The 26,911-nt window shown below is 62.4% G+C and overlaps 1 protein-coding gene across 2 annotated transcripts; it reads right to left on the bottom strand.

Annotated features, from left to right (window-relative positions):
- Positions 1-1,117: 1,117 nt before the first annotated feature.
- Positions 1,118-25,635, bottom strand: TMEM201 (transmembrane protein 201). Of its 2 annotated transcripts, XM_027110283.1 has the most exons (11): positions 25,422-25,635; positions 18,465-18,585; positions 17,609-17,803; positions 16,222-16,398; positions 14,716-15,068; positions 14,028-14,231; positions 8,444-8,676; positions 6,291-6,362; positions 5,314-5,613; positions 4,365-4,502; positions 1,118-3,187 (listed from the first exon to the last, which is right to left on the bottom strand). In XM_027110283.1, the coding sequence occupies exons 1-11, from the start codon at positions 25,532-25,534 to the stop codon at positions 3,090-3,092; spliced, it is 2,004 nt and encodes a 667-aa protein (XP_026966084.1). In that variant the 5' UTR covers positions 25,535-25,635; the 3' UTR covers positions 1,118-3,089. The 2 variants fall into 2 exon arrangements, with proteins under 2 accessions (XP_026966084.1, XP_026966085.1); XM_027110284.1 differs by lacking the exons at positions 1,118-3,187; positions 4,365-4,502 and adding an exon at positions 4,509-4,698.
- Positions 25,636-26,911: the final 1,276 nt, after the last annotated feature.

Consider the following 26,911-nt stretch of genomic DNA (forward strand, 5'->3'; position numbering starts at 1 on the left):
CCACGGGGCAACTAAGCCCGCACGCCGCAACTACTGAGCCCGCACGCCACAACTAGAGAGAAGCCCGCATGGCACAATGAAGAGCCCGCACGCTGCAACGGAAGATCCCGTGTGCCGCAACTAAGACCCAATGCAGCCAAATAAATAAATATTAAAAAAAGAAAAGAAAAAAAAAAACAGATGACATTAGTAAGATAATAACAGACACACCTAAAGGAAGAAATCCCTCACAGAAACAACTGTGGAGCCTCCCCGCGGCCCCCTCAGCTGGGTTTCCTCTTCCCAGCACAGGGCTGGGTGTGAGCCCTGAGCAAGGGGACCCGCGTGATTTTTAAGGGAGCCTCCGGTTCTTCCTGGGCAGGCACCTCGCAGGCTCAACGGAGGAGAGGGCTCCTAAGAAGTGGGCCCTTTGGCCCCCTGAGGTCACAGCCTCATGGGACATCACACCCCTGAGGTCAGTGAACTCAGGGTGTTTGTGGCTCCACCTGCAGGCAGCTTGGTCCTGCTGCCCCAGAAGGTCGGCTGTGACCTGAGTGCGGTCGGAGTGAGCAGTCCAGCCCCGTCCCTTCCCATCTGCCCCGCTGGCCTCAGGGAGCCAAGCACCCACCACCCACCCTCCCCATGGGTGCTGGGCCCGAACGAGGCCCTCTGCATCGTGTGGTGCTTTAATTATCCCCAGCTCAGCCCTGGATGGTGGGCTTGTTACTTCACAGCATCAAAATGAAGCCCATAAAAATGCAGACTCTGCAGTCACCAGGCAGCCTGGGCCCAGAACCTGTGCTGGGACGCTTAGGACGCTGGCCCGCTGGTTGGGACGGGATCTCGCAGAGAGACGGCTAAGCCCCTGCTCACGCTGTTTGCCCAGAGCCTCCCGTCTCTGCTCAGCAGACTCTGGTTCACCCTCCCGCCGTCCAGGCCCGTCCAGGCCGATAACGTCCTGTTCAAACCCTCCAGTCCTTCTGGGGACACTGCCACTCAGAACTCACCACCCCGGGCTCTGTATCCAAGAAACAAGCGAGTGAAGTCACTTCCACGGCAGCCCGGGCTCCCCTGCCGCGGCGGCCCCCAGTCCGAGGCCTCGGCTGCCCAAAGAGAATAAAGACGAGACAGACTGAGGTATAGTTCAAAGGTTGGTATCTTTTTTGGTTTCCTTTTGTTTTTGCTTTTGTAAAGAAAAATAAGGTTGTGTTTTTTGTTTGAAAGAAAACGTAAGTCAGCCCCCTCCCCGCCCAGCCTCTCCCTTGCCCCTGGGGGGGGGCGCTAGGACCACCGGCCTGGGCAGGAGGGGCCAGGCGGGCCCAGGCGTGAGAGGAAGGGGCTGGGCACTCAGTCAGGGCTTCCTCAGAGCCAGAGAGGAAGGGTATTCGGGAATGGAATTTGGCTTGGTTAGGCAAACAGTAAAATTAAAAAACTCGACGGCCACGCCCACGGTATGAATGGAGGCCAAGAGGCACCACCTCCGAGTTGGAACCATCTCTGGCAGCTGGAGTCTGGGACGTGGCGTGGCCCCTGGCCCCCAATCCCCCTCGTTCTGGGGTGAGGGGTAGGGCAGGAAACAGTAGCTCTCAGGAGTGGGGGGATGTCAGAGCAACCTCCTTCCCCACATGGTAAAAAAAAATTACTAAAAAAGCACCCAAAGCTTAATAAAACTAAACCTCCCCGGCAGGGAGGACTGGGGGCGTCCTGCTTCCCAGCAGAACGCCTTGCCTGGCAAAAATGTGTAGAAAAATAAAATTAAACTTTATCCCTGAATGACAGAGTGAAGACCCTTCCCCTGCCGTCGTGAGCCTCCCCACATGAGTCTCAGAATTCACAGAGGCTGCTGCTTCCTCCTGAAGTGGCACGAACGCGTGCACTGACACACGCACGAGTGTGCACGCACACACACGCACACACACACACACACACACACAGCCCCACACCTGCGTCCAGGGCCCAGGGCAGCGGGACGGGGATTCTGACACCCACAGGCAGTCTCTCATTCCTCACGGCATCTTGAGGGTCCCTGTGCCAGACTGAGACCCACCCTTCCTCTTCTCGGGGGCAGGATGGGACCCCAGCACAAGGGCAGGTGTAGGGGGCAGACCTGCCGTATCGGTCGGAAGGGCAGTGGCAGGACCAAGGGGCGTGGGGTAGGAAGCAGGCTGGCCACAGTGGCCTGGAGACAGAGGTCGCGCTGAGCCCACCGCGACAGCAGAATGCTGAGGGTGGGCGTGAGGGTCCAGTCTCATCAGAGACCTGCAGGCTGAGGGGGTCAAACAAGGCCCCTGTGGACAGTGCATGAGGGAGGGGCCTGGAAACGGGGCGGGGCGGGCCCTGGGTAGTGCTCTCACGGCTGCAGGGCTGCTGCCAGGGAAGGTCACCAGAGGTAATAAAATGGGGACACAAGCAGGGAGAAGTGAGTCTGGGGGGTGGTGCTTACACGAGTCCAATTGGGCCCGAGACCCAGGAACTCTGAGGGGCCCTGGGCAGGAAACTCACCTGCCCGCCCAGGAGAGCCAGAGGGAAGGCGTCACCCACAGCCCACAGGAAGGGGCAGGACAACGGCAAAAGATGCCGGCCCTCAACGGGGCCTGCCAGGGGAGGTTTATCCTCCACCCGGCTGGAGACCTCCCCTCCCTCCTCCCCCAGGGAGCCTGAGGCGGCCCACGGGACGGAGGGGTACAGTACGAAGATGTAATCACAGCCCGCGGCTGCGGGCTCAGGGCCACAGCTCCTGATCCCGTCACAGCAGTCGTGGTGTTCCCGCCAGGCAGGGCTGGATGGTGGGGAGGGACCCCAGGGTCATGCAGCCCCTCGGGGACCCCTGGCTTCAGGGAGACTGTCAGCACCAAACACACAACTGATGTCAGCCAAAGAGGTGGGCGGGGAGGGCTGGGACCCCCAAGACCATGCCCAGCCCCGCAGTCTGTTAGGTGGGGAGAAGGCTTCCGGGAACAGGGCTCCCTCTGGCGAGGTCCAGGGCCCTGGAGAAAAGGGCGGAGGCGGCAGCCCCTCGAGGAGGGCTGAGGCCGGCAGTGGTGGAAGCGGCATGCACCTGGGTGCACCCTCCGAGATTCTCTGGGTGCCGGGAGGCTGCGGACCGCGGGTCAGCGCAGGCTCTGGTACAGGTAGGCCGAGGTGAAGAGGGCGTTGACAGTCAAGCTCACGGCCAGGAGGCCCCGGATCAGCGAAGGGGCTAAACGACCTTCCAGAGAGAAAACGAGAGACCTGTGAGCAATGTGGGGCTGAGGCCCCGCCCCCAGGGAGGCTCTCCTGGGCTGAGGCCCCACCCCCAGGGGAGGTGCTCCCGGACTGAGGCCCCACCCCAGTTCTTTCGGGGCACCCGGAAGCCTCCCCATCTGAAAAGACCCAGGAACGTGGGGTCACTTAGTTAGATTCTGACTCCTTTTTTTTTTTCGGCTGTGCCCCGCAGCTTGTGGGATGTTACTTCTCTGACCAGGTATTGAACCCGGGCCCTCAGCAGTGGAAGCGGAGTGCTAACCACTGGACCACCAGGGAATTCCCAAGTCCTGACTCCTTGAAGATGCCTCTCTTCCTGACCCTGTGCCACCAGGCAGGTACCGGGCTAGGGTGGTACACACCTGCACCTTGCCATGGGGTACACCAGCTTTACAGACAGGACAGGACGAGTACCCTGCCCAGGCCTCAAAGGCGGTAAGCTGCTGACTGGGGTCCCCCACCCCAAGCTGCTGCTGCTGGGTCACATCCCAGACGCCCCCTGATTTGGGAGTAGCGCCCATTTCCAGTCAGCTCAAAACGATCATTACAGGAAAATCCTGTCAACATACACGTCTCCCACCCACCTGGAGGGGGTGCCAGGAGCCGACCGCTGGGCTTTACACTGAACTGGGATCTGACGTCACAGCCCGCCCCCATCCCGCAAGCAGAGGAGCCAGGATTTGAACCCAGGCAACTCAGTGCCCTGCACAGCCTGCAGCCTCTGCACTGGCCCCCAGGGCGCCCACGCTGACACCCTCCAGGGGAACTTTCTCCAAATGTGAAAGTGTTCTGTATCTGTTCTGTCCAGTCAAGCAGCCACAGGCCACACGCGGCAGTGGAGCGCCTGCAATGCGGCTGGTGCAGCTAAGCAAGTAGATTTTTATTGTTGTTACATTTTAACTGTTAGATGTAAAGAGCCGCCTGTGGCCAGAGGCTCCTGTAAGAGCGCAGATCAGACCCGAATCTGAGTGGGGATGCTGCCACAGACGGGGCCCAGGAGGCCTCGGGTGGGCCGTCTCACCCTCTTCTGTCACCCAAGAGCCCTCGAGGGGCTGTTCTCGGACAGCTCTCAGGAGGCGGCTGCAGACCCGGAGACCCCGCGCTACCCTGCCCCCCTCCCGCACATCACACGGGGTGCAGACCTCGCCAGGTGGGGGCCTCCTCCGCGCACCCTCTGGTGGTGGTGTCTACCACACAGGAGGACGACCGGGACGAGTCGTCCTCTTTCTTGATAGAGCGGCTGCTGCACGTGCTGCCCCCCTCCGGCGCTGACTTCATGTCTGCAGGGAGAAGGGGCGTTTCAGTGGGAGCTCATGGCTCACCCCCAGGGACAGACGCGGGGCAGCTCCACCTCCAGTCCCAGGATGGTCCTCAGACGTGACTGGCCAGCCAGCCCTGCCGGTCCCAACTTGCTCGGCCCGCCCCAGGCAGTGGGCAGTGGGAGACCAGGTCCTCATTCAGGTCCTGTCTGTGTAGCTGCCGTGAAGGGAGCTGGCTTTAGATCAGGAGCAACAAACTCAAACACCGCCAGGCGGTAGAAGACGACGGCCACAAGCGAGGCTGTGGAGGGGGCAGGTCGGTGGGGCAGGGAGTGGCAGAGGCTGGGGCGTGGGACCTCAGCCTGCCCTTCTACCTGTCTGGCCCAGCGTGGCCAGATCTTCTGATATAATACGAGACGCAGGAAATCCACACATTCATGTGAAAGTTCTAGATTTTAAAGGTTGAGGCCTAATTTTAAAAATTCTAAAATGCTTTGTGGAAAAACTTCATTTGAGCAAAACAAAAACATCTGCAACCAGATGCAGCCTGATGCATTTCTGACCATCCCAAGGGACAGAGGAGCCTCCAGGTCAATTGCAAGAGAAGAAAATAAAATCAGCCAGAAAAGGGCAACGTCCTGGAGGGTTCAAGGTCACCAGAAGCCAGGCCAGCCAGGCCAGGGACCTGGGAGAGTGGCCACACAGTCAGATAAGAGCCAGGACAGGCCCCGTGTGACCTCCTGACGGTGTCCCCACCGCTGCACACTGACCAGAGGCCTCCCATGGCCCGCTGGGCTCTCCTGCCTCCGAGAGGGCGGTCAGAGGGCCGTACCCACGGTGTGCTTCGTGTCCCGCGCCGGCTGCCTCTGTGGGATGGCGGGCGGCTCGATGGTGAAGAGGCTGCCGTTGCGGGGCGAGTGTTCGTCGGAGCTGCTGGGGGTGTTAGGGGCCTCCCCGGGGGGCGACGGGAACAGCAGCAGCTTCTGCCCCTTCAGGTTGAGCCGGGCAGGGCTGATAAGGGGCCTGCGGTGGCGCAGGGAGCCAGAGCTGGAGGCCACGGAGCCAGCCACGGAGGGCGCTGGGGAAGGGACGGGGGAGGAGGGGCAGCTCCCCGACAGCAGAGAGAAGTAATCTGGAGGGTGGGAGGGTGACAGAAACAAAGATGACAACATCGTGTCAATGTCTGCTCTGGTTATAGGACCGGCTGTCGTCCTGGGGCTCTTTCCTGTATTGACCCAGGGAGAAAGGCGAGGCTGGGCCTAGACTGGGGGGCAGAAGGGAGCCCTACTGAGGACTGAGGTAGGAGGGGCCTGCACCCCACCAGGCACCCGAGAGAGGGGAGAGGATCCTGGAGCCTCAGCCATGCCCCCTCTGCCCCCTTCCCCCTGACTTCTATCCAAAGCCCCTGGTTCCTCCCTCAGCTGAGAGCAAGGCCCGGGGAGAAACCAACCCTGGAGACCTGAGGTCAGCGACCCTGAGCCCCGCTGACGCCGGCACCCCCAGTGCCGCCTCCCTCCGTCACCACTGTAAGGACAGCAGCATCGCAGCTGATCCTAGAAACTCTCACGCCCACTTCCCGGAAGAGGAGACTGAGGCACAGGGCGTGAAGCACTTGCCCAGGGCTGCACAGCTGGGAGGCACAGGGTTGGGGTTTGAACGTGACCCCCTCTGGGGGCCCGTCTGACCCCAAAGCTCACGCTCAATGCGGCTGCTGTCCCGCCCTGCACACGCTCTGGAAACGCCGGCCCACGCGCTGCCCTGCCTCAGGCGGCTTCCCGGTCACTCCTCTTGGCGTTCTGTCCTCCTCACCTGAAACCGGAACCTCTCTGGATCGGGACACCTGAGACGGTGGGCGGCTCCCACTGAACAGATACCCTGAGTCTGGAGAGGAAAGAGAAAGGCAACACAGGTCCCTGCGGAGACAGGGCCCCGGCTCCAGCCCCCTCCCTGCCTCGCTCTGCCTAGACCATCACCGTGTGGAGTTTTCACGAGGGCACGTTCCCGCCTCGCGGATGAGGAGGCCGAAGCCCACAGCAGGCCGCACGGGAGGTCGCGTCCCGGTACCTGACCTGCGCCTCCTTTGCTTCGGCCGTTCGGAGCCCTGCCCTGCTCCACTAACCCGTCGCCTGACCCCCTGCGCTGGGCCTTGGTGCGCAGAGCCCGCTGCCCCTCCCTCAGCCGAGTGTGCCCCAAGGGCAGGGGCTCCATCTCACGAGCCCCTGGGTCCCCCGAGTGCCCCGCTGACAGCCGAGCGTGGAGAGAGCCGGCGGCCTCCACGCGCCCGCGTGGGGGCTGCTGCCCCACTGCCCCAAGGGCTCTGAGGGGTCCGTCGGCCACAGAGCCCCGCCTGCCCCTTCCACCCACCGGTCCGGGGACACAGACCCAGGTCAACCCCCAAGTGACTGTGTGAGGATGGCCACGTGGCCCAAGCACAGCCGGAGTCCTTTCGAGAACTGGGGAGGGGCCTTCCTGCTGGGGCTGAGCTGCAGGGACGCAGGGGTGAGGCCTGCAGCGAGAGGTGCAGAGGCCAGCAGAGCAGAGAGAGAGAGACGGGAAGATGGACCTGGTACTGCGCCCGCGCCCCGGACCACCAGGGCCTCCTGACACCTGAGCCAAGGACCCGCCCCAGCAACGGAGACTCCGGGATCCCACCCTGAGACCAGCCTGCGTTCCACAGAACTGCTCTGCCACCCTCGGGGCAGGGGGCCTCCTGAGCCCTTGCCTCGGGCCTCCCAGGGCAACCGGGAGGCTGCCTGTTGACACAGAGAACACTCTTCTGGGGAAGGGCCCAGCTTCCGGGCCCTCCAGGTCCCTGGGTCCAGGGCATTCCATGTTCACTCTGCTCCCCTCCCCCCGGCTCCAGCTGCTGTTCACGGAGGGCCCGCAGAGGCCCTGTCCGTCAGCCCCAAGGCCTGAGCTGGGACTCGCCGGCCACGGGCTCAGGAACTCTGCTGCACAGCCATTTCTAGAGGAGGGCAGGCGGCAGCCACCCTCCGCCAGCAACACGGCTCACATTCGGTGACACAGGAGTCCCTGGAGTCCAGGTCTCCGTACCGCTCGGGGCTCTCACCCCTTCAATCCCAGCCTGAAGGCCTCAAACACTACCCACCGCTCAGCTCACGAGCTGTGTCCAGCGAGCCGTGTCTCCTGCACTGTGGCCCACCCTCTACCTACGAGGACGCTGGACTGCACACAGCAGACGCTGGGCGAGTCCCGGAGGGAAACAGGTCCAGAGGGGTGTCGGACTGGAGGGGGAGCCCCCTGCTTGGGGGAGCTGCTCAGGGGCTCAGAGACACTGCACGTCAGCAAGCCCGGCTTAACCAAGATGCCGCCCACCTTCCTAGAGGCTGGATCCTGCCGCGCAGCCCCGCACCCCAGGCCGCACCCCGAGGGTGAAGCAAACCCCGTGGGCACCGGGTGGCTTCCCAAGGTGAGGAGGGTCGTCACGGAAGACCCTGCTGGGGAAGGGGAGGGATGAGACAAAGCCTCCGGTGACAGGGACCAGGTGCTGGTCACTCCGGGGCTCCATAAATGTAGCAGACCTGAACTGAATCCCTGCCCTGTGGACCACACAGAAAGGCCAGGGGCAAAATTCCCAGTCTCCAGTGTCTCAGAACAACGGCAGTTAATAATAACGGTGAGAACGGTGATAAAAGACAGAACCCCACGGGAGGGGACATGGACCCACCGGACGCCTAAGCACTTTAAATCCACCACCCGGTTTAACCCTCACGACCACCCAGAGTGGGTTCCACCACTGGCCTCAATTTTGAGGGCAACTGAGGCTCAGCATGGTTAAGCCCGTTGGCTAAGGCAGCCCATGAGTGGACACAGCAGGGTCTGAACCCAGTTCCGCCCGTCTCTAAGCAGAAGCACCACCACCCACTCCAGGCTCAGCCAGAGTCCCCGAGCCCGGCTGCCCCCAGCCCCGCGCTGCCCACCACGGCCCGAGCGCCACTTACCTGCTCGCGTCAGAGAGGGGATGGTTCCCAGTGAGAGGGCCCGGCTGAGGCGGCCGGGCAGCGAGGAGGGCGAGGCCCGGCGGGGAGACCGGAACAGCTGCTGGTTGGCAAGTGGCAGGAAGCCGGGCGGGGCGGGGATGAACAGAGCCGGCGAGGGGCCTGCGACGCTTCGGCAGGGGACGGCCAGGCTGGGGCCGGCGGGGAAGAGGCCAGCAGAGTCTCCCGGGAAGTACCTGCGAGAGAGAGCCCAGCGGGCATGGGAGAGGGGACTGGGTCAGCCCCGGGGGCCCCCGGAGCGGCCTCCGCACAGCGGGCCCCCTCCCCTCCCACGGTGCGAGGTGGGGCACGAGTCGGGGTCCCAGAGGAGGCGTGTGTTAGTTGCAGCAGAAAAGCAGTCCGACCACATTCACGCCATTAGGAGCGGGTGGCTGGGAGGCGCCAGCGTGACCCACCCCTCCCGGCATGCCCCCTCCGATCCCCTCAGCCTCACAGCAAACTAGGTCCACTACGAGTCTCGGTATTAAAGTGACACTGTCGCCCTCACCAGCCTCACGCCAACCCTTCACCTCGAAGCAAAAAACGCCCAGCCCTGCGCTGGCCGCTCAATTGGGCCGACGGCCTTGGGCTCCTCCGCGCCGCTACCCGCTTGGTGCCCAGAGCCTCCCGGCAGCGGCCGAGCTCGGGGAGCCCCTGCTCCCCAGGGCCCGACCCTGGGAGTCCTGCCGCTGCCCTCTGGTCTCAGACACTCCTCGAAAGCCCCTGGAAGAGCGGGGCGGAAGGCAGCCAAGCTTGGGAATCTCTGGGAAGAGGCTCTGGCCGGACACCAACTTGAACTTAGAAAGACCCGTAACGATCGCAAGGCTGCCCGAAAGACGGAAGGTGACAGTGTCTCTTTAACTCGAGAACGGTACAGATCACACGACAGGACCCGGTGGCCCCAAGCCAGAATGTCAACCATGCTTCTGATTAAGGCAACCGATTACAGAGGGGGAGGGACAGAGACAGTTAATACGTGATTAGTCCGCCGTCTGGACGGAGCTGCGGGAGGTCCAGCCTTACCTCGGTCCCCAAGGGACAACTGAGCCCGTGGATAATGTGCCGACGGACGGGCAGGCTGGCTCAGTCCCTGCAGCAGAGCCGGGGGGCTGCCTAAGGTACCCACCCCGTGCCCACCACGACCTTGAGCTCGGGGCACTGCTGGCCAGTATCTCCACGCCACTGATTTCCCTATTTCTCATCCCTGCCCCTCTCTTTACACAAGTTTTATGAGGAAAGTGTGGGGTCAGCTGACGCCCTCCTGGAGAATCGCGTGGCCTCCTTAAAGCCTTCCAAAGCACCAGGAAACCACCTGGACTTCAGAACCAAAGCCGGGGCCCAGTGTCTGGGGGACACGGGGAAATCAAGCAAATCTACGGCAGAGTCTGGGCAACCTGGCTGGCCCCAGGCTGGACGCGCCTGCATTCCACCCGCTGACCCATCCTGCCTAAGCCTGTCTGACCCCTACACCTCCTTTCCCCCAAAACGCCTGCGGAAGGTTCTGCCTCTAAATACAAGATACGATTTTGTGCTGTCATTTTAGAATGACATACCGTTTGGCAGGACAGACGACCTGGAGGAGTGGCCTGCAAGGTGGGGGGACACTCAGCACGACAGTGAAGGGCGGTGAAGGTGCGCTGGGACCTTTGGCCAACTCGCTCCAATCACGCACGAAGCCCCGCCCCCTGCTGGGGCCTGCACCTCCCAGAGGACCCCGTCTGCCCTGTGCAGGAGCAGCCTGATGAGGGCGGGGCACGTGGGCCACGGGGGCGGGCACGCCCGGGCCCTTCCAGCGGGCGGCAGCGCGACTCTGCCTGCGCTGGGCTTCCTGTGCCGCCCCACCGGGCAGCCCACAGGCCAGGCCAGGCCACGAGTCGGCCGAGGGCCACCTGCAGTAATCGGCAAGTAAGAGGAGAGGGTCCAAGTCAGGCTGCAGGTTTCAGAGGTGGCCAGCTGGGCCCAGGAGAAGCTGGGTCTTCTCAGCCCTTTCCTACGCTTCCCAGATCCTGCTCACACCTGGCGCTGCCCCAGAGCTTATAACCTGAGTCTCTCATCCGCCCGGTACAGGTGCTTTCCCAATCTCTGATGCTACTAAAAATGGTGGCGCCGAGGGGGAGACGGTTCTGTGGTCTGACCCTCTCACTGGGACATGCAGTGGCATCACTCAACTAGCAGATCCTTGTGAAGCGCCAAGCGTGAGCCCTTGTCCTGGTTCCGCAGAAGACAGGCCCCAGGAGGCCCCTGTCAAAGGAGCCCCATCTCCGCCAGGCTCCCGAGCGCTGCACAGGGACCGACACTTCCTCTGGCGAGGCCCGCCCAGACCGCCTGTGCCTTCAAATCCCATCTCAGAGAGGCCCAGGCCCGGATCCAAGTCTGTGTGTCCGCCGGGACACAGGGGCTCCAGCGAGGGGGCGGGTGGCTGGCTGCACTGCCTCCCATCTGACACTGAGGGGGACCTTTGATTTTCCAAGCCAACCCCAGGCCAAGCCGGGAACAACAGGAGAGAGGACTGCATTTTAAGCAGCAGTTTATGGAGACGAGGAGAAGCACGAGCCAGCAGGGCGCCCGAGGATGGTGGGCCCTGAGCCGCTTGGTGCCCACGCTGCCAGCTCCCAAACCTGGCTCTGGTGGGCACCCCCGTCCCCCGAAGCCCCCGCCCCCGGCACAGAAGCCTCTGAAGGAACGTGAAAGAAAAAAACCAGAAAAGACGTGGTGCCTGACGCCCACCGGTCAAAGCAGGGCCCCGGAGGCATTTATTGAAAATACAGCATCAAAAACACTACATCTATGGCCGGGAGTTGCGGTTACAGTAATTGGAGGATCACTAGACAATCATCCACGTCTGCACAAGAGAGGACGGGACACTCGGTGACAGCTGCAGGCAGAAGGGACACGGGCCCCTCCCGGCGGGCTCCTGGGCAAGCGTTACGAGTGAGCCTGCTCGGCCTGGGGCGGGGACCCCAGAGCTGGAGGGAGAAGATGGCCCCTTGATCCCAGATGGTCTGACTGTCGTCCCCAGCGGAGGGGAGAGAGGCCCCAAGCAAGGCCGACACGTTCCCAGGTAATAAGCCACGATCCCAGTGGTGCCCGCACTTCCTCAGCTGTCGCCAGTAATGTCGGAAGGTGCTGGAATATGCTCTATGTAATGAAACTTTAAGGGACAGGTGGGTGATTTTAAAACATCACACCAAACACTAAAGAGGCCAGGAAGCCTTCCTCGATGAGCTCCATCTCAGTGACATGAAGGTGTCTTTCCGTCCCCACTAGAGGGCAGGAGCGACATCTGCTCAGCAGGCTCCTGGCCAGCAAGAGAGCTGGTTAGGGTTGTTATAAATAATTTAACTTAAATACACACGTACACACAGATGTCCTGCTTCTACTCAACACCAAGAAAAACAGTAATTAGCATCGCGCTGCCAGCTTCCTTGAGAACGGGAGATTCCAGAGGGCAGGGCACGCACAGCCAACAGACACTGGCTCCCTGCCTGGCGCCCGCCGCGCCTTCTCCCCGAGGCTGGCCGCCGGGCCGAGGGACGGCCAGCCCACTCCCCCTCTGCCTCGCCAGCGCCCTTCCATCTCACGCTCCACCCGGGCGCTCCCTACCCGGCCGCCGAGGGGTGAGTGGCGAGGGGTGGCCGCCTCGGAGCCCGAGAACCCGAGGACGGAGGGGCCTGGGCACGACTCCTGTTCCCCGGGGGCTCTGCGAGGGGCCTGAGCCGGGCACGCTCCACCTGCCCCTCAGGCTCAGCCAGCTGGCCGCCCTTTCCTGAGTGTGACCCGCACACGCGTGTGATCCGCTCTTGCCTTCCCTGGGCTCCCATGTGTACAGCGGAGGGGCTGGCGCACTTGGGGCCACACCTGGAGGGGGCTCGTGCCTGCAGTGAGGAGTTGCAGGACCCAGGGCCCTGGAGGGGCGCACGGCCTTGGTCCAGCCTCCTGCCACGGCCCTGGGAGGGCAGCCCCCAGGCTGGGAACTGCCTCCAAACGTGGACGGCACGTCAGCCTCCAGAGCACATCCACGCCAAGGTCAGCACTCAGGGGCCCTGGAGAGGGGTCCAGCTCTCCACCCACAGGCAGTAAACAGGCTGGCACAGCAGGGCCTGGCCCAGGGAGAGCGAGGCTGAAGCCCTGTGGGGTCTGCGGCTGCCCTACAGGGAAGTGGGAAGCAGGAGCTGTGGTGCCCTCCCCGAGGGGCTCTAGGGGCCAGGAGGAGGGCAGTGACAGGCCAGAGAGGGACAAGGTGACAATGACCTGGTGTCATGGGCCTGCGTGTCCCTTGGGCTCCTTACTCCATGCTAACCTTGGGCAGTTGGAACACTTCCCAGGCATCATACTGGAGGAAGGGGGTGAGAGGAGGAAACTGGGGACACGCCTGGTATGGGGGGAAGGGAACAGGGCCAACGAGAGCAGTTCAGGTCCCGCGCTGCCTGCCAATCAGGGCCGCCTCAGCCCAGGAAGCCTGAACCCCAGTCCCTGCAGGGAATGAGTGGAGGGCTTGGCCGTAAAGGTTGGGGTCCTGCCTTTCGAGGGCAGAACCCAGGGGCTTCCCAGGAGAGTGGGCAGAGTGTGTGTGCCCAGGTTCTGCCTATCTGGCTCACAGTGGTGCCCAAAAGATAGAGAAGTAAAGGAGAGAGTGTTTAGACCCTAGACCTCCCCCCAGCCTGGCCAATTCTCACCACGGCCTGGCTGTTAAGATACCTGCTGACTGCAGGAGAGGCAGGATTTCCTCCCGTCCACCTTGAGAAAGGCCTCCCCCCACACACTCATGGTCAAGGCCTGTCTGGGCCTAAGAACTGCACTCTCCATTCCTGGGGAAGGAGGCTGAGGGATAACAGGGTCTCAGAGCAGGAAACCCAGGGGGCAGCCCTGTCTCCTCCTGGTTTCACCAGCTCCACGGGGCTTACAGGGCAACGGGCAGGACCAAAGGGACAGACCAGAGAAGCGACGGTGGGACGAGGTAGGGGACTCTGCTCTGGCCCCGGCTCAGCACCACCTGCCCATGCCAAGCAGCCCACGTGGTCAGGCCATGCGGCCAGGGCCCACCCTGCAGCCACCACCACCAACCCATGTCGGGGGCCCAGAGGCGGGGCAAGGTGAGAGGAGAAGCAGGCAGCAGGCCTGCAACCCTCTTCCAGTGGTGTCAGAGCCAGGAAAAGGGCCGTGGCCAGTGTGGGGTGCCTGGAGCTGCCAGCAGGAAGCCACGGGTCAGAGGCAGGCAGCATGGGCGCTGCCCGTGTTCCAGGCTCAGGACGGTGAGGGGGTCTTTGGCCAGAGAGGTGGAGGCAGTGAGCAGCTAGAGAGCACTCGGTGGGCTGGGGGCCTGGGCTGGGGAATGGCTTGGTGGAGCCAGAAAGGAAAGGGGGGCAGGCCTGACTCCTCGGGGAAGTGGAGGGGCTGGGCCAGGACCGGGGGCCCTAGGCTGGGCGGGGCCGGAAGTGAGGCAGGTAAGAAAGATGCAAGACAGAGGGGCACTGTCTGCGCTGCGGGCAAAGCCCTGGGCCTGTCCGTCCGTCTGTCCTCCCCCCGCAGTCACTGCTGCTTCTCTGACCTTCGGGGCCGGAATCTCCGTGGGCCCGTCGCCTTCCTCGTGGCCACGGCTGCTGTGAAGCCCACCAGGCAGCACAGGGACGTGGTGCTGAACTTGAGCGTGTCCAGCCAGCTGGGCGAGGCAGCCTGCAGGTACTGCTCGGCCAGGTGCAGCGCCAGCAGCAGGGCCCACAGGCCAGTGGAGAAGGCGTCGATCCTCCGGAGCCTGCGGGGACAGCGGGAGTGAGGGCCCAGCGAGGCGGGATAAGGCGATCCCTCCCACTCTGCCACCTTCATCCACCCCCAGCCCTGCTCAGAGGACAGAACCCAGGGCCATGAGGAGAGCGTGGGCCTCTGAATGCCGCTTCCAACAGTTACAGGCCGCATGACTCCGAGTCAGTGCTTCTCTGAGCCTCAGTGTTCTAGTCTGTACGATGGGGCTAAGAAACCTCCCTCAGAGTCACTGGGAGATGATGTGGACACCGTTCGGTACAGGGTCTGCAACCGCACGGGGAAGCAGAGCAAAGGCCCAAGGGCGCCCACTCGACCCTCCAACAGCCCGTGAGCCAGGTTATCGTCAGCCGACTGTGCAGATGAGGAGTCTGAGGTGGAGCAGCGAGGCGGTGTGGCCCCAGTGGCCCCTCAGAGCCCCGCCCCTCCAGCCTGGAGCTTTGCTCCCACCATGCCCCGCCCGCCTGCCCCCCACGCACCTGAGGCGGCCAGCCAGCAGCATGGCCAGCAGGCAGGTGAGCAGGCCCAGCCCCACGACGCCCATCTGGTGGCTCTGCCCAAAGGCCCAGGCCTCGTGCAGCTTCTCCGCCGCATGCTTGGGCAGCAGGCCCAGCAGCTGCCGCCAGCCCTCGGCCCCAGGGGCTGTGCTGTTGTCAGGCGGGGCCGAGCCATTGCTACCAGGTGGCAGGGCCGGGGGCAGGGGCGCCCCTGGGGCAAAAGGGTTGCTGGTGCCGTACAGCGCGGTGGTCAGCAGGAAGGCGCAGGCCAGGAAGGCGAGGGCTCGGAGCACGATGACCTGGAGCGGGGCCTTCACCACGGACGAGCAGAAGCTCTGAGGGACGGAGGGAGGGAGGGAGAGACTGGTTGGCAAGAGAGACAGAGCCACCGACACCCATCCTGGTGCCCACTCTGTGCACGGGGGTCTGGCCGGGGCCCACCTGCCGAAGAACCCACCAGTTCCTGATGATCAGAGACGCCCTAAATTCTCACACCCTCTTGGCTTTGTTTCTGGTTCACCACTGGGTCCCATTACTCTGTCTCACTTCTGGGCCGTCACCCCACTGCGAGCTCCTGTGTGGGGAAGAGCTGTGCTGCCACATTCTCTACAGAAATCCTTTTGAAGTGATGGTGACCTCTTCTTTCAAGTACGTTTTTTTCAATCGTTTTCAAATTCTCATAAAAAATTCCTATTGCGGCTCTAACTGGAATTGTAATAAGTATACAGATAACTCTGGCCAAAATTAAGCTTAAAAAAACAGCAGTAAGTTGTTCAGTCTGAGAACACGGTGGAGAGGAGGAAAGCAAGGGTCAGAGCATCCCACTGTGCAAGTGGGCGTGTGGCTGGTGCATGGCTGTGTGGTCGGGGGCCTGGCTGCAGACTGGAAACCACACACCAACCAGTCAGCGAGATGGCCACAACCAGAGGGCACCTCCGGGGACCCAGGGGGTGGGTGGGAGTTTCTTTGGGGAGGATGGATTTTACTTCTAAACCCACTTGCTACTTATATCACATTTTTTTTAAGCCGGGACATTCCAGCATCTGAGTACAGTGATAAAAATGAACAATGGTTTTAGCCAGCCAGTCCTGGGCTCAAATCCTGGTGACACCACACACCAGGTACGTGGCCCTCTGCAAGTGACTTAACCTCCCCAAGTCTGGTTTCCGTGGCGCCTTGGAGAGCACCCACCACGAAGGCGCTGGGAGGAACCCACACAGGTGTTGGCAGGTGCCCAAGCTCAGCAGGGCAGCTCAGAAACCCCTGTCACGCACGCAAATAACTAACATTCTCCTTAGGACCCCTGCTCCGCTCCGTGTCTGGGGACAGGTTGGGATGTGGCCCCACGGGACAGTTGTTGCCCCAGGGAAAAGGGCCTCAGCTCTGCAGAGCTGCCCCCCAGTCACTGGCCCAGCCCTCTGGGAAGGGGTTTCCTGCACAGACCCAAGGGCTGGGATGCCTGGAGTGCCCCACGGACGCCCCTCGGACCTGCGTGTGCGTCTGGTCGGCCTCCCGGCGCTTGAACTGGTGGCTGAGCAGCAGGGCGCGCAGCTGGCGGTTCTGGTGCTTGATGTAGTGCTCGACGGCCGCCTGGCACGGCCGGCACAGCTTGTACATCTGCTCCAGGTGGTGCCGGTACACCTCGATCTCCTCGTCATATCTGCCCTGCGGAGGGAGACAGAGGCTCAGGGTCTCCAGGGGGCGACCGTGTGCAAGTCGTCCCCAATCTGCACCTGCTTCCCCCGCTGCCCAACAGGACAAACGGCTGGGAATAAGGGCCCCCCAGAGGCCGGGACACAGCAGGGCCCTCAGCTGACAGCAGACACTCCAGCCAATTCTGTCGCTCCGAAGGACGCACGTTGAGGCCAGAGTCTGGGACGTGGCCCCTGCTTCAGGCCCTGCTCCCGGACTCCAGAGCTCCAGGAAGGCAGGTGACCCACGGGGGAAGGTAGCTCTGGGCTGACACCACCTGGACGCGGGCAGATGGACAACCCAGAGGTGGGGCTGCCTCCACCCTTAAGCCCAGTGGTCTAGAAGACACTGGAGAGCCCCTGGCCGGGCCAGGGCCCTAGCAGAAACCAAAGGGCCTTTACATTTCAGGAACAGCCCAGGAGACTCGAGTCCCCTCCCACCCCTCCTCCCCCAAGAGACGCAGCAACACGCCCCTCCCTCCCTGCTTCCAGGGGAGGGCGGGAGGGTTATCAGTTTCATCTCTTGCTGGGACTGAATGTGCCAGAAGAGGTGCCCTGGCTGCCTCATCGCACATGCCTGCCCTTCTCTCTGCAGCCTCCCTGCCTCTCCCCTCCCAGCCCCAGCTCACCTCCATTTCCCTCCCTCCCCCACTCCCAGGCTGGGCCTTGGGAAAGTCAGTGTCTCTGGGCTTCAGCTGGGATTTTCTCCTGAGGTCACGGAACCCCCAGACTGGGTGAGGTGACACCAGCTAGATGACAAGGCTGCTGGGCTCCACGGTGGACCCGGGGGAGGCAAAGCCCTAACACCAAGCCTCTCGGCAGCACCTGTGTCCCCTCCTCTCCCACAAGCCGGGACATCGTCCACCAACTCCAGAGCAAACTGCCCGCCAGCCAGTGGCTAAGACTGACTCAGAGGGACACGGAAAGGATGGTCCAACAGGGCCCCAAGCTGGAGCCTAAGGACCCTACCTCCCCCTACCCAGGGACAAAGCCCTCTGGGCTGGCAGGAGCTGGGCTTTCCATGATGCTCCCAGGCTTGGGGCCCCCAGAGCAGTGACATGAGACAGAAAGAGCGAGAAGCGAGTGGCAGCTGAGATGGACTAGATCACACACGCGGAACACAGGGCCAGCACGGGGCCTCCCCTCCACTGCTCGAAGCCCCAGCCCTTCCCACACCCGCTCACCTCGTCGCGCGGCGAGAAGGCGGCCAGTTGCTTGATCTTGGTGGTCTGGTGGTGACTGCACCGCCGGCACAGCAGCACCTGGCTGCTCACCCACTGCGGGGGCTGCATGGGGGCTCGGGGGCCGGGCGCACCGCTCACCACGTGGTTCAGGTGCTCCAGGTACTGGGCGGGGATCGGCTTGTTGTAGTCGCCGTTCTGGGGGGGGGAGGAGGACTTGAGTCAGGGGGAGCCCCTCCCTACGGGCAAGAGCCTCCCCGCGGGTTCGGGCCAGGCGCCGAACGGAGGGCCCGCGTGCCCGCACTCCACGGAAGTGGACCGCTAACGCTCCCTTGCTCTACGTGCAACGCAGGAGCTCTTCTTCCAAAAAAACTTTACGGGAACCCCCAACACAGGCGACACGCTGAGGGTGCAGCCTGGACCCCGCCCCCTGCCCACACTCCCACCTGGTGTCCCTCCTCAGGACCCAACAGGGGCTGGCACAGGGGTCGGCAAACTCTGGCGATGGGCTGGCTGCCCACGTCTGTGAGTAAAGCTTTCCTGGGCTTATTCACAGCCACACGCGCTCACACGTCTGTGGAGGCCCTGCAGTGCCGAGCGGTCGCAGGAGACCGCGTGGCCTGCAAAGCCTGAACCCCTCACTGCCCGGCCCGCAGAGAGCCTGCCGACCCCAGCCTGGAGCAAGGCACAGACTGGGCTTCAGAGCCAGAATGATCCGGGTCTGAACCCAAACCTGCCAGTTTCAGAGCTGGGACTTTGCACAAGTCACCCTAGCTGCCCAAGCCTGTCTGCTCCTCCTCAAAGGAGGGGCCCAGGGTCAGGGCCCAGGGCCCGCAGGTCCTGGATGGGAGGGCCGCACCTCCTGGAAGCCGTTGTACTGTTCGCAGTGGGGGCAGTCCCAGCAGTTGCGGTTCCCATAGGGCACCACCGTGTCCTGGTTGCAGAACCAGCAGTTGACGACGGTGTGTGTCGGCTTCATCCTGTGGACGAGCAGAGTGGAATCAGCGGGAAGACCTCCGTACCCACACGACAGGAGACCAGGGAGAGCATGTGGGAAGCGGGATGGGGACCCTAAGCTGGAGATGCAGGCAGGCGGAGGAGAACAGGACGCTGTGTGTCCAATGGCAGGACCTGGGCTTCTCCTTGGCCTCTGAGGCCAAGCCTCCCCCGAGCTGGAGAGGCACCAAGAACCCAGGGCCAGCCAGGCCCGGGGCCGACAGGGACCAGGCTCTAGGACCACCCTCCACCCCCGCAAGGCCCGCAGACCTGGGCCTGTTCCCAGGATGCGGAAATGGTGCTCCCTGGGGAGTTTCCAGAGGGAAGGCACCTCCTGGGTTTCACAGAAGTCCCCAGGAGAGCGAGGGCCAAGGAGGCCAAGGGGTAGGGACTGCAGAAGGCTGCTCAGCCTGGGGCCACCCCTCCCCAGCAGGGGGACAGGACAGGCTGGCCACAGTGGCCCTTGCCGGCCACATGTGTGCTGACAGGTGGGGTGTGAAGGATAATCCCGGCCCAGACACCGACGGATCTGTGCTCTAGGGCCATCCATCCATCTCCCTGGCTGTTGGGGGTGTGTGTGTCAAGGGGGTTGGGGAATGGACATGGCAACTACCAAGCAAACCCCTCTAGTCCCAAGAATCTAAAACAATGTGGGCAACAGGTGGCAGCTGCTTGAACCCTGGGGTCCTGGCCTTGCCACTCCTGTCTCCCTACTCACCCCCAGAGTCCACCTCCAGCTCTGGGGGTGCCGCCTGGGCCTTCGCTGGGATGGGCAGCCATACCACACACGGACACCCCTACTGTCCACAGGACAGTACGGCCCCAACCTTCTGCAAGCCAGAGCCCCCGGCTCTGCCACCTTCTCCTCTCCCAGCCTCGGCCCGCATCTGCAAAGTGGGAGCGATCACAGAACCAGGGCATGTGCGTGTTACAAGGACCCAATGACACAAGACACGTAAAGGTGCTTGGCAACGCAGGGCGCTGGCTGTGTCACTACCCTGTCCCCGGGGTTGTCAGGGGCCTGGAAGAAAGGCTGGCCCCCCGGGAAGCAGAGCTGCTGCTTCTGACACGCTGATGCTTCCTGGCCTTGCCCTTCCACTGACCGTGAGGAGGTTACTAGAGTTCTCCAAGCCTCAGTCTTCTCACCTGTCGACTGGGGACAAGACATGTCAAGTGTGGGAAGCGCTTACAGTGCCCAGCTAAACACCCAATAAATGACAGCTTACATGGGGAGGGCAGGGGAGGGGAGGAGAAAGCCCGGACAGAGACAAGGACATGAAACCAGACCTTGCAGGGAAGGGTCCCAGGGTCCACAGAGGGCACCAGCAGCTCCAGTTCAGGCCAAGGCCCTCAGAATGGACGACAAGGGACCGCACGTCTTCAGCATCACTGAACCAGAGGGCAAGGCCCAGAAACAGCAGCCCTGGGCAGCGCGGCTCGTGGTCATGGTGTGGCCTTTGGGGAAAGTCCTTTCTTTATCTGGCCAAAGGGGATAATGATAATCTCTGCCCACAAAAGGCTGCCGAGGGGCTCGGATGGAAGGCACCTCCTGGGCTTCACAGAAGTCTCCACCCCAGGAGAGCGGCTGCCACCTGTCGCCCACATTGTTTTAGATTCTTGGGACTGGAGGCGTTTGCTTGGTAGTTGCCACGTCCATTCCCCAAATGAGGGAATTCAGGAAAGCGCTGAGCTGGGCAGGTGATCAGCGGAGGCATTTTGACAGCTTCACCGGGCTTCAGGCAAAGAGCAGCGGAAGGAGGCGGCTAGCGGTATGGGAACCTGCTCTACTGAGAAGCCGGCACTTGGCTTTCTCTTTGTTAATCTGTATCTGCTTTACAGGCTTCTCTGTTAGAGTGCACAGTGGTGCGTCCAAAGGGGTGATGAGGCAGGCCGGAAAACCTCTCCCCTCTGCCCCCAGGTCCTGCTGTCCTCGTGATGGGTCCCTCTGCCCCCTTCACCCCAGAAGCTCACCGCACCACACCCCGCCTCTGGAAAGAAGCCAGCAGGAGAGCTGGCAGCCCACGAATAAAGAGAGATGGGAAGGGAATAAAGACGACCGGTGGCAGGCGAGCAGGAACTGAAGCTTTGGGCCAGGGGGCCAGGCACGAAGCCCCTCCCGCCCAGGAAGTCATCATTTCTACCCTGAACCTCCAGCTCTGTTGCTAGGGAAGTGAGCCTGGCCTGGAAGGAGGTGGCAGGAAGGGGAGGCTGGGGATACGTCCTGGTCCCTGGGCCAGCGGCTCTGGCTTGGTAATCCCTGCCCAGGGTTGGCGGGGTGAGGGTCCTCTCTCGCGGACAGGGCAGCTGCCTGCCACCTTGGCCAGATGGGGTCCCCGCGCCAGGAAGTCACCTCCCACAGCTCCCAAGGGGTGAGCCCTGAAAGCGCGTGCAGGCCTGTGAGCGGCAGACGGACCAGCAAAGCTACGGGGAGCTGGGTGTGAATGTCAGCTCCCCAAGCACCAGCGCCGCTGCCGCCTGCCGGAAGCGCCACGCGTCAGACACGTGGATGGAGTGACTCACATTCGCGGGCTGCGCTTGACGGCTGACCTCACAGCTCGTACGTACTGTCCCCACAGCCACGGCGCGGGCCTGGCCTCTGGGCCTGCACCCACCTCTACCAGGCCTGACGCAGGAGCCCTTGGGTCAGCCTATTCTGCGCCCGCTTAGCCGGGGTTCTGCTGCTGCTCAGGGAAAAGCCCCCCCAGCCTGCTCCCCTCCTATCCCTCACCCGCTTCTCCCACAAGCCAACAACCTCCATCCCCAGTGAGGCTCTGGGTCAAACCACTCTTCGTGGTGGACAAGATCTGAGGGGACAAGACAGAATGTCCCTGTGACACAGGCAGGAGCAAGTTAGGTGGGTCCAGGCCAGGCCACCTCAGGTGGAAGGTTGGGCCCTAGAGGGTGAGCGGCCGGGAGGGTCTGGAAGGTACTCACCCAGCTCCTGCTACCTGTGTGCTGAGCTCTCTCAGGCTCTGCGGGGGTTGGAGGAGGCCTGAGGCAGCCAAGGGCAGGATGGGCCCCTGGCGGGGAGCCAGGGGCAGCTGCATGCTCTGGAACCGTCCCTCCACAAGCCCCAAGCCCACAATGGGGAAGAAAAGATGAACACAGGCCCCCAACAATGGTAACACCCCCTCAGCCCCACACACGGACAGTTAGTTACAACAGAGCTCGTGCCCTGGCATCCCGCCGTGCCCTACAGGTCTGGTGGGAGCGGGGAGTGTCAGTTCTAGCCCACCAATGGCCCACCTCTCTGAGGGCTGCAGCTCCAGGCCCTCGGTCCAGGACCCTGCCAGGGGGTGGGCACCTGCTGTGAGCCCAGCACTGTGCCACATGGAAGAGACACTGATGGGCATCAGTCCCTGTTGGGGGGCGGGGGGGTGCTCAGGATCTGGGGGAGGCCCATGCGTCCACCAGTCTCCACCAGGCCCTGAGAAGTTCCCCGAGAGGGTCTGGCACACAGCCTGTGACCCTGGGCACCACGTGCTGGCCTGGCGGGGTCTGGAAGATGGTCTCTGAGAGTCAGGCCGGTTCCCTTGGGGGCCGAGAGGTCAGCCTCCAGCAGGGCCCCGAGGGGATCCCAGGACAGGCTCATAGGCGAGGGGTCCTTGTCGGACCCCACACGGCTCCTCACTTGCTCCTCTGTGCCCTGAGTGTTGTCCGATCCACCAGAGAGAATCCAAGGAGCAGGCTCCTGGGCAGCGGGACAGCGGCACCAATGTGCAACTCAGTGCCACCAGGACCCAGCGGGCCTCCAGCCGCCCGCGCCAGCCTCAAGGCGAATCACACTTAGGCCCACAGCAGTCCAGCCAACACCAAGACAGAAAGCCCGGATCCGCCCTCGGTGGACCACACCGGTCCCTCAGCACAGCGCTGGCTGGGCACACGCTGGATCGCAGGGAGGCAGAGATGAGCGAGGCTCTCCACTCCTGACCCGGACACAAGGACGAGAACAACGACCTCACAGGGCAGCTGGTGACAGATGCAATAGGAGAGAGCCAACAAGTGGTGCATTTGCCGTCACCCTCAAGAACGGGTTTGCCGGCCAGCAAGGCAAATGAGCAGGTGGCCCTCAAACAGATGGACTGCGGGCAAGGGGGGCACCACCCGGCATGCGTGCGGAGAGCAGGGTCCCCCCAGCCAGAGTGCGCAGCACCAGGAGAGCCTGGCGAGAGGTGAGCGGGAACCAGGGACCCTGGACGCCAGGCCGAGGCTTAACTCTTTTACCTGGGAGGCTGCATCCTCTCTGTTCCCAAACACCAGAAAGTGGACAATCCGATAACCACCTACGGGGGCCTCCAGAGGTCTTGAGTAGGGATGTGATGGCAGGAGATGGATACGATGGCAAGCGGCAGAGCCTGGGGGTGGGAGTTTGGGTGGGGGAGGCACAGGAAGCCACCAAGACTGCCTGGGTACAGGGCGCGCCAGCCTGGGGAAGTGTAATTGGGGCTTCCACCTGGCCTCCTATGGGTGCAGAGTGACAGCCAAGTTGCTCAGTGAGGACCCAGAGCATGAGGCTTGGTTAGGAGCTGAAGGGCCAGAGTGAGGCAGGGCTCTGCCGTTTAGCAACTTGGTGTCATAGGGCAGGAAGCCCAATCTCCCTGGGCCTCTGTTTCCTCATCTGTAGAATGGGGCTAACAGCAGCTCCTGCCCCACGCCAGGTCATAACACACGGCCCGGTCAAGAGGACTCGGCGGGTGGGAAGCCAGGGTTGGCCCTGCCGGGGGCTCTGGGGACCGCAGCCCTTCAGAGAAGCGGGCTCTTCCCCCTGCTCCCCGGCCGATCCTCCGTCCAGGTCCCTCTATCGCTGTGCTGAGCCCCCAAACACCCAGCCGGCCAAGTCCATTTCCAGAAACAACTCTCCTCACATGCCCTCCCCAGGGTCATTCTAAACCCACGCTGTGGCCAAAGCCATTCCTCACTGTCACTGTTTCCCCCACAGAGGAGAAGGGCTCAGCCTGGTCTTGCTTCTGAATCGTGACAGTGGCTAATTTATGACCCCCAGACAAAAGCCAGCGCTCTGGTAGAATCTCAGAGCCTCCTGGGAAAGGGCTGGTCCTTCTCAATCAAAAGGTCCCAATGCCACACCACGACTCTGGTGTCACGCCACACTGGTGCCCTCCTGGCTCCCCTCGAAGCAGCTCACCCAACACTGCACCAAGGCCTCAGACTCCTGTCTCCGGGAGCGGGAAAGCTGTGGCTGGCAGCCCAGGTGGGGAGACGGGACCCCCAGGAACAGCCGCAGCACAAGACGGGAGCTTGAGGCACAGTGAGCAAACCCAGTGCGAATCTAGCCACACCAACACAAGTGAGAGCTGCAAAGCCTGGACACAAGACCTGGCCCAGGCTCTGGTCCTTGGGCTGACATTCCCTGCCCCCGGTTAACTGGGAGGCAAACCGGGCTCTGGACACACCTCTGCCGTCGACACGCTCTGGGAATCTGAGCAACAGCAGGCGGCATGCACCTCTGCACCTCCGTTCCCTCGTGCATAAGATAACTGGTTTGAACCAGCTGGTCCGGCAAGCCCCTCCAGCTTCCAAATTTTGGGCAGAAGCTGGGACATGCAGAGCTGTGCGTTGTCAGGGACCCCTGAGGCCACCCCCTCCTCAGCCTGCCAGTCTGGCTCATCCTGCAGACACAGCTGATGTCCCTCCTACCCCTTCCTCCCCCAGGAAGCCTGTGACTCAGTCGCCCTCACTTCTTTTCCCTTTGGGTGAGAAGCAGTACACGGTGGTGGCTAAGGAAGAACAGACATGCCTTCCATGTTCAAGTCCCAGCTCCCCCACTTGCTGCCGAGTGACCGTGGGCAAGTTCCTTCGCTTCTCCCACCTAAGAGCTGGGCTTCCACATCCCCTGCTGAAGCTACAAGCCCACCCATTCTGTCTCCAGAATGTTCTCACAACCCCACCTTTCTCCCCTATCCCCTGGGAAGGTGGATCAAGTGGGTTGAAGTGGGGCTGCCCCTGAGGTCCTCCTGAAGCAAGAGGCCATTAAGCTTTTATCCCTGACCATGGAGACCAGCTGTGCACAGTGGGGTCAGCATGATCTCCGAGCCAGGGTCGGGGGTGGGGAGCCGCCACTGAACCCGCTGGGCAGCCCAGCCCGGTTTAAACACCTCTGAAGTATGTCAGGCTTGCCTGCTCTTGGAGGCTGTGGAGCCCGGGGGTCAGGGATGCAGGCTCCAGGGTCAGGATACTTCAGCTCACACCCTGACTCGTCTAATTAATAACAATTTATGTAGCTCTTTTGTCCCTCAGCTTCTCTAGACAGAGCAGGGGTTGTGACTTTGAAATGGGCTTATGTGAGATTAGAACAACGCCCGAGACAGCGTACGCGGCTCAGAAACTACCGGCCGGTGTTCACGCGACCCAACGTGCCCCTGAGGACCAGGGATCAGGGCTCAAGACGGAAAGGAGCAAGGCCCGACCCCCGCTCGACTCTCCCGCAGGGTTTGGGGGCCCTGCAGACCCTGCAGCTGGGCCAGCGCAGATCTCCGCGGGGGAGGAAGTTCGTACGTCAAGCGCTGGCTGTCCCCGCCCGCCCCACATTCCTGGGGTCCCCCAACCCACTCCTCAGCCGCTTCCCGACTGGGGATCCCCAGTCCGGTTTTCCTTCCGGGGGCGGGGCGTGCACAGTGGGTCTCGGCGCGGGGACACACGGGCCGGGCCCCACCGCCGCGCCGCGGCCTCGCCGCGCTCACGGACAGCAAGGCGCGGGCGGCCCCGGAGCCGGCGGGCTTGGGAGGACAGCGGGTGGAGGGCGGGTGCGGGGGCAGGGGCGCGGGCGTGATACTAGCCGGCCGCGTGGGCCGCGCGCACTCACCTCCGTGCGATCCGGTAGAGCAGCACGCCGGCGGCGGCGCACGCCGTGACCCCCAGGCCGCCGGCCAGGCCGGCCGTTGGGCAGCGGGCCAGCAGCGCGCTCATTCCCTCCATGGTTCCTGGCGCGGGCGATGGGCTGTGGGCAGCGGCAGGCGGCAGGCGGTAGGCGGCGGCGGTGGCGCTCGCGGCTGGGCCGAGGGCCGCGGGCGGGACGCGGAGCGGCGGCGCGCGCCTCCTCCCGCCGTGACCTTCGCCGCTTTGTAGCCGGCGCGGGCCCGCCCCCTGACTCGGCGCGCTCCCGCCGCGCAGCCAATCGGAGCGTGGGGCGAGCCTGGTGGGCGGGGCGCCGGCGGAAGTCGCCGTACCGGCCAGAGCGCGCCCTCCCGCGGCCGGAGGGGGGAGGTGGCGCGGGGCCTGCCCCGGCCCTTCTCCGCTCCCGCTTCGCTCGCCCGGCGCCCCAACTTCAGCATCCCGGGCTAATAAGTCTTTCCCCGGCTAGTCCTGTCTTCCCAACTCCTAGCCAAACCGGGCCTATGCGCGCGACGCTGTTTTACGGCAAGTCGGAGCTTCTTAAGCCGCTTCCACTGAAGCCACTCCAATGGTCAAAAAATTAGTTTGCAGAAACATGAACCCCGCCCACTCCCGCCATAGGGAGGAAGGTAACTAGATCATGGGACAGCCATGCTACGGAACGTAATTCAACTATTAGAATGTCAGAGCTATAGGTATTGGCCTAGAGGGATGAAACACTTAAAAAAAAAAAAGCAACATGCACATTAATTTTGATAATACCTAAGTTTGAATAAACTCCTATAATATGTGTATGTTTATTGGAACAGACGATGGTTAACACTGAACTGCAAATAGCTACCTCGGGGGGGTGAAGATTCACTGCATGAAAGTGTTTTAGTATTATTGGTTTGTGCTAAATTACTTTTATAACTTAAAAAAAAAAGAAGCTCAAGTTGGGAATATTTGTATTTAATTCCGCAATATCTATTTCAGTGTTTCACAACTATTCGTGTTTTTTGAGGTCAACATTAGAATCCTTACCGTCCTGGACAGTGATGGGTGATTTAGCAGCAAATGTTTCCTGTTTCCTGTTGCTGGTTAATCTGTCCCACATCCTAGTCCTGTGCCTTCACCAGGAACTGCAGACAAGGGAGCAGGGCACGAAGCCTGGGCAGTGATGAGAGTCTGCCTGGACGCTCCACTTTCTTGTAAGTTAAGTGTCAGAGTAGAGGCTTTCCTTTGCTTCATTTCTGCTTTCACCACAAATGAATGAATAGCAGTGAAGCTTCCCTTCAAAATGTGAGGCGTTGTATTTAAGCACCATTCTGTTTCCAAGGAAGATCGTCTGCAGAACGTCCCACTCAAAGGAAGGGCTCTGTGATCTATGTGGACAAAGAATGCACCCAACAGTTCTGTCCTGGGCACGGCTAGAAGCTCACCTTGACTGGGGTGGAATCGTAAGCCTTAAGTGAATTGAAT

This window comes from Aethalodelphis obliquidens, unplaced genomic scaffold, assembly GCF_003676395.1.
Source record: "Aethalodelphis obliquidens isolate GAN/ISIS:26980383/991018 unplaced genomic scaffold, ASM367639v1 scaffold9, whole genome shotgun sequence".
In the NCBI taxonomy this organism is placed as follows: Eukaryota; Metazoa; Chordata; class Mammalia; order Artiodactyla; family Delphinidae; genus Aethalodelphis; species Aethalodelphis obliquidens.